General features: G+C 29.5%; 1 protein-coding gene and 1 pseudogene across 1 annotated transcript; both read right to left on the bottom strand.

The window, feature by feature from the left end:
- Positions 1 to 2417, bottom strand: part of LOC125423368 (beta-amyrin synthase 1-like) — a 7742-nt pseudogene extending 5325 nt beyond the window's left edge.
- A 6810-nt stretch (positions 2418 to 9227) lies between these two features.
- On the bottom strand, positions 9228 to 16109 carry LOC107422714 (beta-amyrin synthase 1). Its single transcript, XM_048477168.2, has 18 exons — positions 15894 to 16109; positions 13950 to 14138; positions 13570 to 13659; positions 13267 to 13464; positions 13090 to 13174; positions 12606 to 12772; positions 12316 to 12504; positions 12114 to 12227; positions 11882 to 12001; positions 11597 to 11719; positions 11375 to 11473; positions 11223 to 11279; positions 11062 to 11108; positions 10806 to 10949; positions 10404 to 10581; positions 10178 to 10258; positions 10002 to 10085; positions 9228 to 9788 (listed from the first exon to the last, which is right to left on the bottom strand). The coding sequence occupies exons 1-18, from the start codon at positions 16092 to 16094 to the stop codon at positions 9672 to 9674; spliced, it is 2283 nt and encodes a 760-aa protein (XP_048333125.2). The 5' UTR covers positions 16095 to 16109; the 3' UTR covers positions 9228 to 9671.
- Between the last annotated feature and the right edge of the window lie 204 nt (positions 16110 to 16313).

Raw genomic sequence — 16313 nt, 5'->3', positions numbered from 1 at the left:
TAGTAGAAATATTCCACGTGTTCAAGTCAACATACATTTCTAAATCAGCACGAACATAAAATATGATTTCTTTTATTTTTATTATAATATATAAAAATAATAGAAATATAATATATATATATATATATATTTGATCAGGAAAAAATATATATATTGCACATTGTTTAATATATATTTTATATAGAATTCCCCAAAACATGTATCCACACCTATTGCTAATATCTGCAAGGCTTTCAAAACCTTGGCCGAATCTCTTAAAAAATATAAATAAAATAAATTTAAAATTTATTAATAATAATAAATTAAAAAAAAGGCCTTAGTGAAGCTGATCGAAGGGGGTGGGCTTTCTCTCAGTTTCGTCAGTCATTTTTTACAAACGCCAAAACATGACAAAAACGTTTTTGGTCGTTTGGGTTCTTATCTAATATGGACCCAAAATGGCACAAAAATGTGTTTTTTTTTTTAAATATATATTATTACACTATTTTTTAGATAGCTTAAGTTTGATATTATTTATAATCTAAACGAAATAAGTTAAAAATATTAAAAAAATACATTTTCTGTAATAAAAATATTCAAAAAATTATATATATATATATATATATATATAGGCATATGCGGTTTGTTTGGGTTGAAAATCATCCCAACCAAAACCAAATTGTCAATAAAAATTAGGGAATCTAGCTCATTGCCCCTCGTTTGGACGGCTTAATAAAATATACCCATACCCTCTCAAATAATTTTTATTTATCTATCTGTATCTATTTTGTCTTTAATAAAATTAAAAATAACTTGAGTATCCTTTTTTTTCTTTTCCCTTCAAGAACCCACACTACAATCCCAGTTCCCTGCATCCTTTCTTCTTCCTTCTTTCCACAATTTAATCCCTTCCATTGAAAACAAAAATATCTCTGCTTCAACTATTGCTCAAGGGATTGCACAATCTCATCCAAAAGCACAACCAAAACACAAAAACATGAAAAAAATAAAAATAAAAATAAAAAACAGAACCTAAATCATAGCAAAGGACAGTGGAATTTTTTTTGATTCGTAGAAGTTTTTGACTAAGTAGATGCTGAAGGCGGTGACTCCGAGGCCAAGACCGGGAAGGGTGTGGCGGAGCTAATTATTGAGCCTAGGATGCTTCCTCCACTCAACCCCGTTTCCTTCGTGCTCCATTCAACGTTGATTTTTATTTTTTTGATATTTGAAAAGGATAATTTGGAAATATTAAAAAATAAAATGGTAAAATAAAAAAATTTAAAACGGGATGGGTAAATTTCATTAGGAAGTTTTAAACAGGGTTATTGGGCCAAACTCCCCTAAAATAATGGGTTTGGATTTTGGGTTTACTAATCATGCTTATCCCTAGTTGATATTAGTTTGTGTTTGTGTTATTTTTTTTTTTTTTTTTTTTGGTTTTTTCCAAAATCACATGATTTTAAGAAGAAAACTAAGAATCCATTTTAATAAGCTTGGATGCTCACCCTAAAGTATCTCCAATGACATTGAAATTTGGCCATTGCAATGTCAAAGTTTGACATAAATTATGCTTCTTACCTTTAAAATGGTACATGATAAAACTTGGTAGCATTTTTTGTACCAAACGTAGAATAAAAATGCAACTGTCAAATTTTGTTGTAGGCCCCACTATAATAATTTTTGTAAAGTCCACAACGATTTAATATTTTATAGTATTATAACTTTATATTTTTATTGATAAAAATGGATCCATTATTATTAATAATATTTATAATTTGACAATGCTATTTTTTAATATATAGTATACAGAAACCAATGCAAAAATTTAGCAACAAAATTGGCATACCAATACCAAATTTTAAAAATGCAAATAGATAATGATATTTATCATTAAAGATGCCCACAGTGAGGTTTTTCTTTTCTATTACTAACAAAAAGGTGTTATATTAATATTATCCCAAATAAATCATAGATAAAAGCAAAACTTTATAATTATATATATATATATATATATATATACATATTTATACAGAATAATTATATAGTCAGAATATCCAAATTTTATAAAGTTGAAGTACAGTAAAAACATAATCAAGTGAAAATAATCAATTTATCATTTAAATTTTATCTCAACTTTATGAAATTAAAATATTTTAACTGTATCATAAGTATGTATATATATATATATATATAATCATTTATACCTGGAAGCGACAGAGGTGGTCACTGCACGGCTTAACGTTGTACCGGTTTTGGTAAAAATATTGGCGAGCCTTTTCAACTTGAGCTCTCTCTTCTGGGGTTCCAGCATCAGCATCATACTCCCATGTCTGCCTCCCGTGAAAGTTGTTCGTGCTGAACAAGTATGGCTCCTCTGCACTCCCTCCAAACTTAATCTTCCACATTTTCTGATGATTTCTATAATATCTTCAACTTCCTGCACACTGTATACAATACATGCATAAATATATGTATATATATATGTACGTATTTCAGTAAAAATATATATGTTCAACATCCTGCACACTGTATACAATACATGCATAAATATATGTATATATATATATGTGTGTGTGTGTATATCTATATATATGTACCTAGTGAAAATGATCCATATGCCTACCCGTAAAAGATAATTAATTCGATTTGAGGAGTAGTAGTACCTAGCTAGCTAGTTAAATATTAGTTGAGAGAGGAACTTATTCTAATCAGTTGCACAAACTAGTGAATGAAAAATGCGAAAATGAATCAGAATTTTGATGTTTTTAGATCTTATACCTCTTCAACTATCTCTTACGCACGTAGAAATGGTTATCATAGGTTATGTATATATATGCTCTGATCACTTCATGTTGAGACCTCCACTATATATAGAACTAGCTTAGAGTACCATGTTCACCATGTTAGACTTTCATAATTTATTGATAATATTATACTCATAGGAACAGGTTTCTGAGACTCGCAGGAAATATCATAGGTTTTTTCCAATCGCTCCACAAGTTGATAATATTATACACATAGGAACAGGTTTCTGAGACTCCCAGGAAATATCGTAGGTTTTTTCCAATCGCTCCACAAGTTCTGAACATACGTTTAAGGGTAAAATAGGCAACACAAATGTCCAGATCAAAAGTCGTCAAACTTTTGACCCATAATAGTAACATATAGCGGCTGAGTCTGTCAATGCAAATTGGCCCCCAGGCAGTAGGTAGCGAGTTGTATTTTCTTTCTTCTTTTCCAACTTTTTGATAAACTTCTTCTTTTCCAACTTAAAAAGTCTATCTTCAGTGCTTTTAATTTTTTGTTTCCTCTCTCTTGGAAGTCGTCTGTTTCATAACTATATATGCTGTACAACTGTAAAGAATGCATAAAAATACAAGCATTGTACAAAGAAAAAAATTGTGATATGTTAAAAAAGTAATAATTTAATTGGGTGAATTTTGAAAATTTTAAATAGAATAGTAAAAGTTGGAGATCTGTTTCCCCCCCATGTTTTTTTTTTTTTTAGATAGAATATTATGGCCCACGCCTAAAGAGTCTATTTGTATATAGTAATAAGGATAATAGTTGTATAGCATAAGGACAATATTTGGGTAGTTTAAATCTTGTTTTCAACATTTTATATAAATATATATTTAATTTAATAATTTTTTTTTTTTAAGAATATCTGAAAACTTGGACAAAGAATTCAGAATGAAAAAAGTATAATGAATACAAAAGGGGCTTTTAGTAATTTTAAATAAAAATGCAGAGTCGTCCTATGAAAACAGCCTCACTGGTCGTCCTATAAAAACAACCTCACTGTGGGAAAAGACTTGGAAATATTTGCTGAAGGTGCGTTTGGGTCATCAACTACTGGTGTTGGCGTTTCCACCCAACAAACGGAATTTTTGTATATTTAATTTCAACACACAAAAAAAAAAAAAAAGCCAATAAACAAAATAAAGAAAAAGTGGGAGTGAGTATAATTGTCGTTATTATTATTATTATTATTATTCTTAGTAGTTGGGTAAAAGTATATAATAGTTATAGTTGGTTTTATTTCCCCAAGAAAACAAAAAAAACAAAAGTTATAGCTTGTTTGGTTGATTTATTTATTTATTTTGGTACTGATATATAATAGTTATAGTTGGTTTTATTTCCCAAAAAAAAAAAAAAAGTTATAGCTTGTTTGGTTGATTTATTTATTTATTTTGGTACTGATAGTGATTGTTTGGTTTAAATTTTTTTTTTTTAAATTATAATTTGCATGGGCAGCGCCAGCTACAACCTCAAAGACAACCAAAAAGTGTTTTTTTTTTTAACGAATTTTTTATTTATTTGTTCCTTTCTTTCACAAAATGTGACAAAACAGATATATAGAAACACTTAAAACTTTTTTTTCTTTTTTTTTTTCTTTTTGCTTTATGGTAAAGCACAAAACAGATCCTCTGTCTGGCCAAGTCCAGTTTTACTTGTGCAAAGATATTTTAAAAGTTTAAAATTTTACATTCTCTTTAATGGTTTTCTCTCAATGTAAATTTTTTTTAAATATATATTGTTTCAAACAATTATTGATAAATATTTTATTTCATCTTAAACTTTTAATGTAATATTTACAATATACACATAATTATTATTATATAAAGGCAAATTTGTTAAAACAAAAAATTATTAAATACTGCAATGTGAAGTTTATTATTATTTACAATTGACACAAGTTAGGATCCAAATTTTTTTTATAACTATATGTAAATTGTTCTTATATAAAGTATTACTATAGGGGAGTCTTACTATATAGATAGTTGTTTTTTACTAGAAGACATCAAACTTTTTATATTGTTCGACTATTGTCGGATTACATTTAATCCACAAAATATTTTATTTCAAATTATATATAATCAAACAATATAAATTGTTCGATATCGTCCAATAGAAAATTCTTCTACATGCATATCATATTTGATTAGCTAATAGCTAAATTTAATTTGGCTATGATAATTCATTAACAATTATGTAGATTAAGTAAATACATATAACATTTCATGCTTTTGAGGAAGACGGCCTCTGCATTTGTTAGAAAGTTGCTTCAGGATTTGCTGTTTCACTTAATTAGAAGGAAATGGAGCCAAATTCTGGTATTCAGAGAGAACCCACAATGGAAAAATGTTCCTGTAAGCTGCATAGTGCAACGTGCAGTTCCTCATGAAAACTCCCATTATTTCCTGCCATCATCGAATCACACATCTATAACTTAAATTAATATAATTTTATATATATGCCAATTAGCAAGGTTTGATTTAGGTGGTATGACCCTCACACTTATACTCATGAGATTATGTATTCAAAGTATGCCACATCTCATCAATTGCAATTATATGCTCAATTCAGCAACTTGAGCAAGTTTAAGTTCATCATTATGCTTGCATTAAACTCCAACAATATTGATAATAGATGACAATTTAGTAAAAAAAAATGATGAATAGTAATAACTTTTTTTGAAGCTCCATCTAATGCCAATTGTACGCGACGTGCTAAACAATGAATATAGTAAGTTTATGGACAATCTTTTAAAATTAAAGCTTGTAAGCCCTTCCACTCACATCGCACATTACTTGCATCATCGTATCCTTGGCCACGAATATTTTGAATATCCAAATTATGTTGAGACAATTCAGAATATATTCCTTCCTTTAAAGTTGATGCTGCAATATAAAAAACATGAACAAGACCAAAAAAAAAAAATTCTCGAATAAAACCATCTTTATCAACAAATCTCAAAACTATAACCATTTGCTCCCTTCTTAACTTATCACAAGATTCATCAGCAATGATGCAAAATTTTGCATCTTCAATTTCTTCATAAGTGGCCTTCTTCACTCTAACAGATAAAACATGTAAAATTTCTTTATGGATATTTGGCGATGTGTAAATTGCATTTTTTTGGAGCTTTATCTGATACAAACTCTACAATTTTTTTATTATATGAAGCCAATAAATCTAATATTTAAAGAAAATTTCCACAGTTGATTGAGTTTTGGCTCTCATCATTACCTATAAAAGCACAAACTTGGAATGCAAGCGATCAAAACCAATTGTCCCCAATTTGCTGAGAGGTTAATTATTGAGCACTTTTTCTATATGCTAAGGTTGATTTATCAAGTCTTCATTTGATTTCTTGGCAATTTTATACTGCAAATTGGGATCTTTTCCTACATGAATCGAGAAAGAACAATTTTTTTCATATCTAACTTTCTTCCAATTTCAAAATTCATCAACAGTAGAATTATTTGTGCAGACTATCCAAATATCTTATTAAAAGAAAATATGGTAGACAAAAGTAGCATCTTTGCTTGGAGAATATTCTAACCATGAAAGAAATAACTTGAACCATCAATATTAAAAGCTTCAAAGATGATTTTCTGATTTAGAAGTGAGATATTTGAAATTAAAGCATATGCTGGTATGGACCTGCCTTAATATATGCTCATTGAATATCATCTTGCCGATTAATAGGATAATTCCATATGGATTCTGCTCCAAAATACTAATATCAATATCATTGAATTCAATACTTGAAGACTTTGCTCGTTATCTCTCAGTATCTACATTATCATTGGAAACTAACAATGATGTCTTGACTTCTAAATTAATATGAGTTTTTCTTTTAAAAATCTAATCAATAGTAGTTGACTTGCCCATCTCCAGAAACTGGGATGTATGTTAAATTAACGTAAATAATGTGTTCTTAAATGGAGTAATCACATAAAAAGTGTTTATGAGGCAAACAAAAGGTTTCATCGATCAAAATCAATCTCAGGCCGTATGTAAGCTACACCGTTTATTAAATGGTCTTCGCCGAGCTTCAAGGGCTTGTTATGATCAGATACTACACTGTGTACCTGGTGTTTTGTTAACTCTAAGAGGGACTCCTCGTTATTTCTACTCTACTACTCTTATGGTGTAATATGGGTTTTAGTCCATATAAATGACATCCTTATTATAGGAAACAAAAAGAGTCTCATTGATGGGTTTGTTCTCAAATTGGATAACAGTTTCTCTTGAAGGATCAAGGCTCACTCAATTATTTTCTAGGGATTGAGGTACATTGATTGCAATTTGGTATGCATCTTTATCAAACAGCTTACATTACTGAGCTTCTTAATTGCACGAAAATGCTTGACTGCAAACAAAATCCCTTTCCCACAATTGCATATCTAGAGCTTGGTGCCACTGTCACTCGCTCCTTCCCTGACATCTTCACTTACCGTTGCACCATTGGTATGTGACAGTATCTTACAGTAACTATAAACTTGAGATATCATTTATAGTAAACAAGCTCAGTCAGTATTGCACAAATCCACTACAGTGCATTAGTTTGCCTATAAGAGAATTCTTCAATATCTTCAAGGAACTAAGCATCTTTGCTTGTTACTTAAACCTTCCAGTATATGTTACAATACCTTAAATTAAATATCTCAAAAACCACCAAAAAGTTTTTTTTTTTTTTTTAAATAAGTCAACTATTTATTTTTTAACAATGCTACAAAGTACAACTTTAGCCAAAGTACAAATTTGGTTGACTATTTAGTTTTTTTTCTTTAATTATTTAGAATAATCCCCAATCTTGAAACTGACCTCTCAATTATGTGAATAGCTTACTAACTGAGCTAACTTTACTTAATAATTGACTATTTATTTGACTTATTTATTTGTTTGTTGCTTTCTTTAAAAACAAAAAAAACAAAAAAAAACAAAAATGAGCTATGGAGATATAAATAGCAAGCCACATCATCTATATATGCTATATTATTTAAATATATTTTGAATTTTTTAATAAAACTTAAAAAAGAAGTAACAAACCTTTCAAATTTGCTTCAGACAAATTGAAAATTGTTATAAAAAGTTAATTAGTTTTTTTTTTAAATGATTGATAATTTAATTTCCTATGTGGCAACCAATATGGAAACAACATAGAGGACATAACTTGCCATATAGGATATCCCACGTAATTAAAGGATAATATTTAGGATCTGATTTTAAAAAATCAAGTTACCTGAGCTTCATCCCCTCTATATATACGGAAGTTTTTTTTTTTTTTGTTGATAAAGCATAAAAATGAACTTTTTTTATGGACTCTCTTAACACTTTTAATAGTTTCTACTTAATTTTTTTAAAAAATTTTTCAGAGCTTAAATATATATATATATATATATATATATATATATATATATATATATATATATATAAATATGTATATAAAATTGCTATAGTGACAAAAGGTGCTCAGCACTTGGTAAGCGCCTACTGCATATCCTTTATTGGATACACGGGTTAATTCATTAACCAATTAACTCCTTTAATAATAACATTAACTTTTTAAGTTGAGATAAATAGATTCAATCATTTAGATTACTGTGATTGTTATTTATAATGAAAAAGATACACTATACCATTTCATTTTGTAAACATTTTGAAATGGTTTTTAATTTTTTTAAGCCTACATAGAAATGAAAAGTTTAACTATCATAAAAAAACATTTTATCAAAAAATAAAAGATATCAAATAAAACATAAGTGAATTATACAACTTAGCAAAACTTAAAAAAAAAATGAAAAACCAAAAATAAACATAAACATTACGGAACAATCGGAAAGTGAAATGAATATTTGTTTTAAAAATATTTGCATATGAGGTGTTTCACAGCAACATAAATTACGTGTGTTACCACTTTCTTCTCGAGTCTATCTCTATGTGTACCTAGCATTTATGAGGATCCAGTTCATCCACATACATAAAGAAAATGTCTATGATTCTGGAAAAATGAAAGAAAAATAATAATTTTTACAACAATTTTAATGTAAAACTAATTATGAAGAGGTTATAATTTAGTGGAGTATAGACTATGGCTACGAAAATTATTGTTTTAACTTAGTTATCTTTGGTGCAAGTAATATAGAGATAAAATATACATTATATTAATAATTAATTAATGTCAAATCCAAAGTATAAATACTCTTAAAATTATAAAAAAACTGCTACATGTATATCAAATGTAGTATTGCAAATGTGTAAAGACATATTAAAAAAGTCTAAAATTTTGCATTTTCTTTAATGTTTTTTCTCTCAATGCAAATTCTATAAATACTTTGTCTCAAATAACTTTAGATAAATATTTTGATTTCATCTTAAATCTTTATTTTTTTTTTTTCGCAATATACATATAATTTTTCAATACATAGAGGCAAGTTTCTTGAAATAGGATGTAGAAAAATCATAACTTATTACAGTATGAAGTTTTATTCGTATCTAGGCCCAAGTTCAGACCCTTTTTTTGTATAATTACATGGGGTTATTTCTATATAAAGTATTACAATAGAGAATTTATTCTTTTCTTTTTTTTTTACTGGGGACATCGAGCTTTTTATATTGTTTGGCTAATGCTATATTACATGTAATCAATTTAATATTTCATCCAAAATCATATGTAATAACACGATACCAAAGAACATAAGCTGTATATCTTTTCCTCTCTCTCTCTCTCTCTATATATATATATATATATATCATATTTGATTAGTCGATGGCTAACCTAAATTTAATTATGATAATTCGTTGACATTCGTGTAGATTTAGTAAGTATATATAATTTTTCAAGCTTATGGGCAAGACTGCCTCTGCACTTTTTGCTCCAACGATTTGCTGTTCGTTTAATTAGAAGGAAGTGGAACCAAATTCCGGTACTCAGCGAGAGCCCACACTGGAAAAATGTTCCTATAAGCTGCATAGTGCAGCATGCAGTTCCTCATGAAAACTCCCATAAGTTCCTGCCATTAACAAATCACAAATCTATTACTCAAATTAATATAATTTAATTTATGCCAAATTAGATTGGTTCAATTGGTATATGCCTTCCATATCTATACTCATAAGGTCATGTGTTTCAAACACGCATCCTCCTTTTTAGATTAAGAAATTGTTGTAATAATAAAAATAATAATATAATTGATAACTTATAATTTAACCTGTTTGCTACAAACCTGTTGTGGGAAATCCCCATCTTCCAATTGGGAATTTATCAAAAGCTTTGCAGCTCGATGTATAGGAGCTGGGTCTCTATCAGCCTTCTCACATTACAAATTAAAATTAATTACAATGTTTGTATATATATAATAAATTAAAAGTAGAAATTAACAATTAAGTAATTAATTAATACCTGTTGACCATGGATTAAACCCATCAATCCTATTGCAGTTTGCACCAGATTCGAGTGGTCTCCTTCAAATGGTGTATATACCTGCAAACCAGTATTCAAACACCAACATGTGTTTAAATTAATCTGAGAATTAAACATAAGCTTTTGAATAATAAAGTTTTGAAAAATTACATAATCCAAGATTGACAAATACTAATATTCATTGGAGAACAGAAAAAGGAAAGACCTTGTTAGTACATGACGTGTAGCTCTCAGCCCAACCTCCATCCTCTCTCTGTGTATTAAGTAAAAACTCAACACCTCTGCGCACAGCCTCACAATTATAATAGTTCTTCCCAGCAGCCTCCAGCCCTCTGATTGCGAACCATGTCCCATATACAAAGCATATTCCCCAATTCCCATACCTGCAAATCAAAATCAAATATTCAATTTCTTGGATGTTTTCTTTCTAATCGCTTTAACAGTTTCGATAAGCGCTATCTTTAATATCATAAATATATATATATATTGTGCACTTCACATAAACAACAACATGTTGCGAGATGAAAGCGTCAACATGTTGCCTGATATGAAGCATGTTTTTTATGGTGGTGTCTGGCGTATATTTTAGCAAAATTTTATGAAGTACCATGAGCCATCTGGCATTTGAATTTGCTCGAGGTATTCCACAGCCTTGGTGATAAAGTTATTAATCTCTTTCTTCCTATGCCCGGGGAATAACTTCTTAAATAAAACCAAGGCCTGAATTGAAGAGCAAGTGCATTCTACGTACCTGATTTATATTTCATCATCACTCTCAAAATCAGTTTACAAAAAGAATTAACAATTAAAAACTGAATAATACATATTAAACCACAAGTTAATGGGAAGAATTAATTAATTACTCGTATTCAATCACAAGGTCCTCAAGGAATTCCACAGGATTCAGCCACTGAAGAGAGGAAAATAATTTGCAGTTAATAAGTATTTATTTAAGAAGCTTGTGAAGGGGGATTAAATTTAAGATACTCTTATTATGTTCATATGGTAATGACATTTACTTTACCTCCAACCATTTTGGCGCTCCTGTTGGCTCCCAAGCTGAGACACCACCATTTTCACTCTGATTTCAAGCCACAAAACATCTTTTTATCATTTGCACTTCAAAATGAAAATAAGAAATGTAAATGCAAACTTTACTACTTCTCCGCAAATTACCTGCAGCGTAAGTATGACATTAACTGCATCGTAAAAACACTCCGGTTCCATTGGCTCCCCCACAAGTTCCGGTGACATGGTTTTGAACATTAAGTAACACTGAAATATATGATAACGAATATTCATATCTGTGTTCTGTGGTGGCAACTAAGCCAACATATATATATATACACATATTCACACCCTTCGTTGAAACTTAAGATGTGACTGTGTGCAAAATACCTTGAGAGCTTCTGCAGTGCAATCAGAAACTTGCCAACCATGATCTCTATCAGAGAAAGTCCATGCTCCTTTAGAAGTGTGGCGAAAATGGGCTAAGTAGTCACCAGAAGGATTCACCCTCACCTTATCAAATATTGATATTGTACAATTAATTACAACTGTAGGTCAATAGTGAACCATAAAAAATAAAAAATAAAAAATAAAAAAATGAAATGAAAAAAAGAACAACAGAAAGATTCCATCAAGTTATTACTGAAAAAAGTGTGTCATGGATTTAATAGAAACCTGTGATATCTTCAAAAATTCATGTGCTTTCTTCAGTACAGGTCCTATTTCGTTACTGATATTGGCAGCGAGCAGAGCTTGAACTGAAAGACTAGCATCCCATGTCTGACTCCCAAAGCTCTGCAAAATATCCGAAATTCCCAATCAATACATATATATATATATATATATATTGCTTTCCAGCGCATGTTTTTCTTACAAATTGATAATAAATAAAAACTAATATACTAACTTGCGTGGTCAATCCATCTTCTGAAATCCACAAGTAATCAGCAACCCTTGGAATATGCTTCTTAAAATATTCACCATTGGGATCATCCGCCCAGCAAGCAAGCATCATCAATGGCTGTCATATGGAGTAATAGAGAGACTTACTGAATGCATTTTGTACTAGAATATTAATCTCTCTTACTGAGTTAATATTTGTTTATTACCTTTTCTACGCATCCAATAGTAATATACCGACTGTTCTCATCTTCATAATGGATATAGTCGATTGCCTTTTGGACAGCATACTCTCTTATCCTTCTGAAGAATCTGCTATTCAGAAGGGGCTCCGCCACGTAGTAAAAACCATCCCACATCAAGCGTTGTAATCGACCATGCGGGTAGTAATTATCCTCCTGCAACAATTAACAACTACATACATTAATCAACCTAGAACAGTCAGTTATAATGTACACATAGCACATTCAAACTTTTTAAAAAATTAAATATGTTTCACCTTTGCACAAAAATGGCGGACTCTGGGCCATTTGATTTGATTGTAAGGTTGGCTATAGATTTCTTCTCTAAGCTGTTGAATGAGTGGTGTTATGGGCCCGACGAACCTCTTTCCATAAAAATATGACATGGGCATGAACGTCAAACGACAATAGCAGAACATCTTGGCTGCATATTCATATAAATTATAAATTAAGTTATGTACAGTGTTTGAGTTTTCCTATTTAAAAAATTATTCAAAGAATATGAATTATACATATCAAAGAATTATAAATAAAATTTTAATTTTAACTTTAAAATAATTCAATAGTTGAAAAAGAAAATTATAATAGTTTTAACATAGCATCTATGATAGAAGCCATATTATATTATATCTATATATATATATTATATTATATCTATATATATATATATATATATATATATAAAATTGGTGGACTAGTTATGATTAAGTATAGTAAAAGTAATTAAAAATTGAAGCTTACATGGATGCAAAGGGACTAGAGTTTGATGGAACCAAAGCTCTGGTGGCATTGGGTTGCTTCCTTCCCAATCATACACACCCAGAATCTGCAATTAATTATATGTGCAACAAGTTTTATGTGATTATTATTCTGTAATTGAGATATTAGACATGAAATGAATATTCATATTATCCATACAGCCATCCAAGTCTTTCCCCAAGATCCAGAGTACATGGCGCCACCATGATCAAGAATCCACTTTCTGGCTCTGCTACACGCATTGTTCAGGCCGCCATCCGGACCTTCTCCGAGTATCCTCATGGCCAGATAGTTGAGAACCGTACACATCATCATACTTGGCCCTTCAATGTGCAATCCCCATCCACCATCTTCGTTCTGCAATTTATAATTAATTGCTAATTTTCTTTTTTTTGGCAAAAGTAATTAATTTCCCAACCGATAATATTTAATTTTTTACTAATAATTAATTAGTTTAATTACCTGATGGCAGTACATATACCACAGCATTTCCCTTCGATGATGTTCATTGAATACTGTATGAAGTGTCCCGGTAATATACATACAAAACACCTGAATTTTTATTTATTTTTGGTTAGGAAATTAAAATATATATACATATATATATATATTTTTTTACTTGATGAGACTATGGAGTAATTTAAAATTTCCAGCAAGAAACAATACGACGGAAAATTTTTTAAGTGCTTTTTGAAACAGTGTTTCCGTTCTCTCACAAACCAGTGGACCCTCTCAGACGTGTGGGTCCCATATGGGTCCTACTGGCTTATGGGACAATGGAGCAGTGCTTAGAAGAAAACTGAAAATTTGGTCGAAAGAGAGAGAGTTAAAAGTGTACTGACAAAGGGAGGGACGTAAAACATAACACCAGCATTCAGAGCAGGCCAATGGCCGTGGGGACTTTGCAAGGCAGACCAGAAGTTGATTACCCTCCTCATTGTTGCATCGGCAGTCTTATAACTAATTTTCTTATCGTCATCTTCAACCTTCTCTTGAGGAATGCTTTGTTTGAATTTCTTCTTTCCTAGAAGCTGACAATTATATACCACAATTAACAGTTTCTTTGCCCAAAAGAAATATTTAAAATTAATTAATCTCAATTTACTAATGAATATATATTTATATATATTATATGTACCTTAAAAATGGGCAAAATGTTGTTTGTTATTGCAATGATCACCAATGAAATATTTATGCCATATGATTATTTAAATAATTACTATTAAAGAATTAATTTTTAATAATTTAAAATAAAAAATAATATAATTAAATATATCAATTAAAATTTGTAATTTTATTACAAATGATGATTGTAATGAATGATAATAAATAGTAAAATTTTTAAAAATTAAAATATATATCATATTAGAATACGAAATTATAATAAATTGGTAATAACCAATGACAACGTATTTATTGCAATTTTATAATTTCAAGTTTCCAATAAAGAAGACAAATCTTAAACTCTATTATTTTCAAATTTCCAATAACAAATAAAATAAAAATACTACAATTACTTAATAATTTATGGAAATATTTAAAATTTCGTTAGTACATTTAATATTAAAAAATTAAAATTTAAAAAATTAAAAAATGGAAAGAAAAAAAAAGAAAAAGAAAAAAGAGGTTAAATAAAAGCTGCCCTTTTGATGCTTAGGCTCGTGTCTTTTCACATATTGGACAGTCAAAATAAAGTTGACTGTCTTTTTCCGTGCCTTGCCACTATATGATGTGTTTTTCTCATGTCTCACGCTAAAACACACCAAAATTTTGCCTTTGCCGCCTTGCAGAATAGCGGTTTTTCTGTTATATTGTGCTTTTTTTTTTTCTTTTTCTGTTAAATTGTGCTGTGCCACTAGGAATATGTAATTCTTATAATTTTGGAATATACTAAGGCCCAAATAATAAAATAAAAATGGAAAAAATCTTTATTTTATTTTTTTGTTAACTTGAACATGTGGACAATCGATAGTGTTACACCAAAATATGTATATATATTTTTTTGGGTGAGGTATACCAAAATAATATTTATTTACTATATAATATGGCAAATAATATAGTTATATAAATTAATATTTAAAAAATTTAGATAATTTAAATATTAATAAATTAACTCCTAAATGAATAGTGAATTATCAGAAATTATGAAGTGGATTTGGTAAATAGATATGATATTTCTAGCAGAATTGGTGGATGACATAGAATATACAATCTAGGATAGTTATTTATGGTTTTGTTGTCTTCTAGAAATCTTTTTCAGCAAAAAATAAAAAATAAAAATTTCTACCTTTTATTAATATATATATATATATATATGTATATGTATATGTATATAAATAATTCCACACCACACAAAAAAGAAAAAAAAAAGGATAATAATAATAGTAACCAATGTATGGATGCAAAAACCAAAACCCTGGTCTTACATATATACCAATATCACATATACTCGATCGACTAGATTTGGCTTGAAATCACATAAATCTTACCAAATCACCAACAAAAACTATCGGTTCGGATGATTTGGTTTAGTTTATGCATATTCTTATTGATATGAAGTTTCTATTTTTTTTTTTAAATTACTTTATTTAAAAAATTACTGATAATTAGCCCCATCGTGTATAGTGGGCTTGCATCCTCACGTTAAGGTAAGCATTTCCTTCTGTTTATTACTGATAATATCATGTTCTATTAATGGTAATAAGAAGGAAAAATACACCATAAGTTGAATATGAAGTCCACACTACAACAAAATTAGATATGAATATAATAATTAGTTATTATACCTGGAAGCGCCAGAGGAGGTCGCTACAGGCCTTGAGGTTGAATCGGTTTTGGTAGAAATGTTGACGAGCCTTTTCAACCTCATCTCTCTCTTCTGGGCTTCCTGCATCTGCATCATACTCCCATATCTGCCTTCCAAGGAAATTGTTTGTGCTAAACAAGCATGGATCCTCTTCTCCCCCTCCAAACTTAATTTTCCACATTTTCTGGTGATGTCTATATCAACAGAGAGCCTTCCTGCATACAATCATGTATACAACACATACATTTTTTTCAAAAAAAAAATTGTGATGAATCATGCATACATACATATATATATATATATATAACAAATGAAAGAAATGAAGGGCAATACACACACACACAGATATATGAAAGATTAATTCGATCTGAGGAGTATTAGTATAGCTATAGTTAAATAT

The sequence above is a fragment of the Ziziphus jujuba genome, chromosome 3, assembly GCF_031755915.1.
Source record: "Ziziphus jujuba cultivar Dongzao chromosome 3, ASM3175591v1".
NCBI classification, from domain to species: Eukaryota; Viridiplantae; Streptophyta; class Magnoliopsida; order Rosales; family Rhamnaceae; genus Ziziphus; species Ziziphus jujuba.
The sequence above is the reverse complement of the archived record's forward strand: the minus strand, read 5'-3'. Positions and strand labels throughout refer to the sequence as shown.

Excerpts from the sequence above, each read along its gene's own strand:
- LOC107422714 (XM_048477168.2), bottom strand. The coding sequence starts at position 16,094 with ATGTGGAAAATTAAGTTTGGAGGGGGAGAAGAGGATCCATGCTTGTTT. Across the intron at positions 14,139-15,893 it reads ACCTCCTCTGGCGCTTCCAG|CTTCTAGGAAAGAAGAAATT; the intron begins GTATAATAACTA and ends TATAATTGTCAG. Across the intron at positions 13,175-13,266 it reads GGGGAAAGACTTGGATGGCT|ATTCTGGGTGTGTATGATTG; the intron begins GTATGGATAATA and ends AATTAATTGCAG.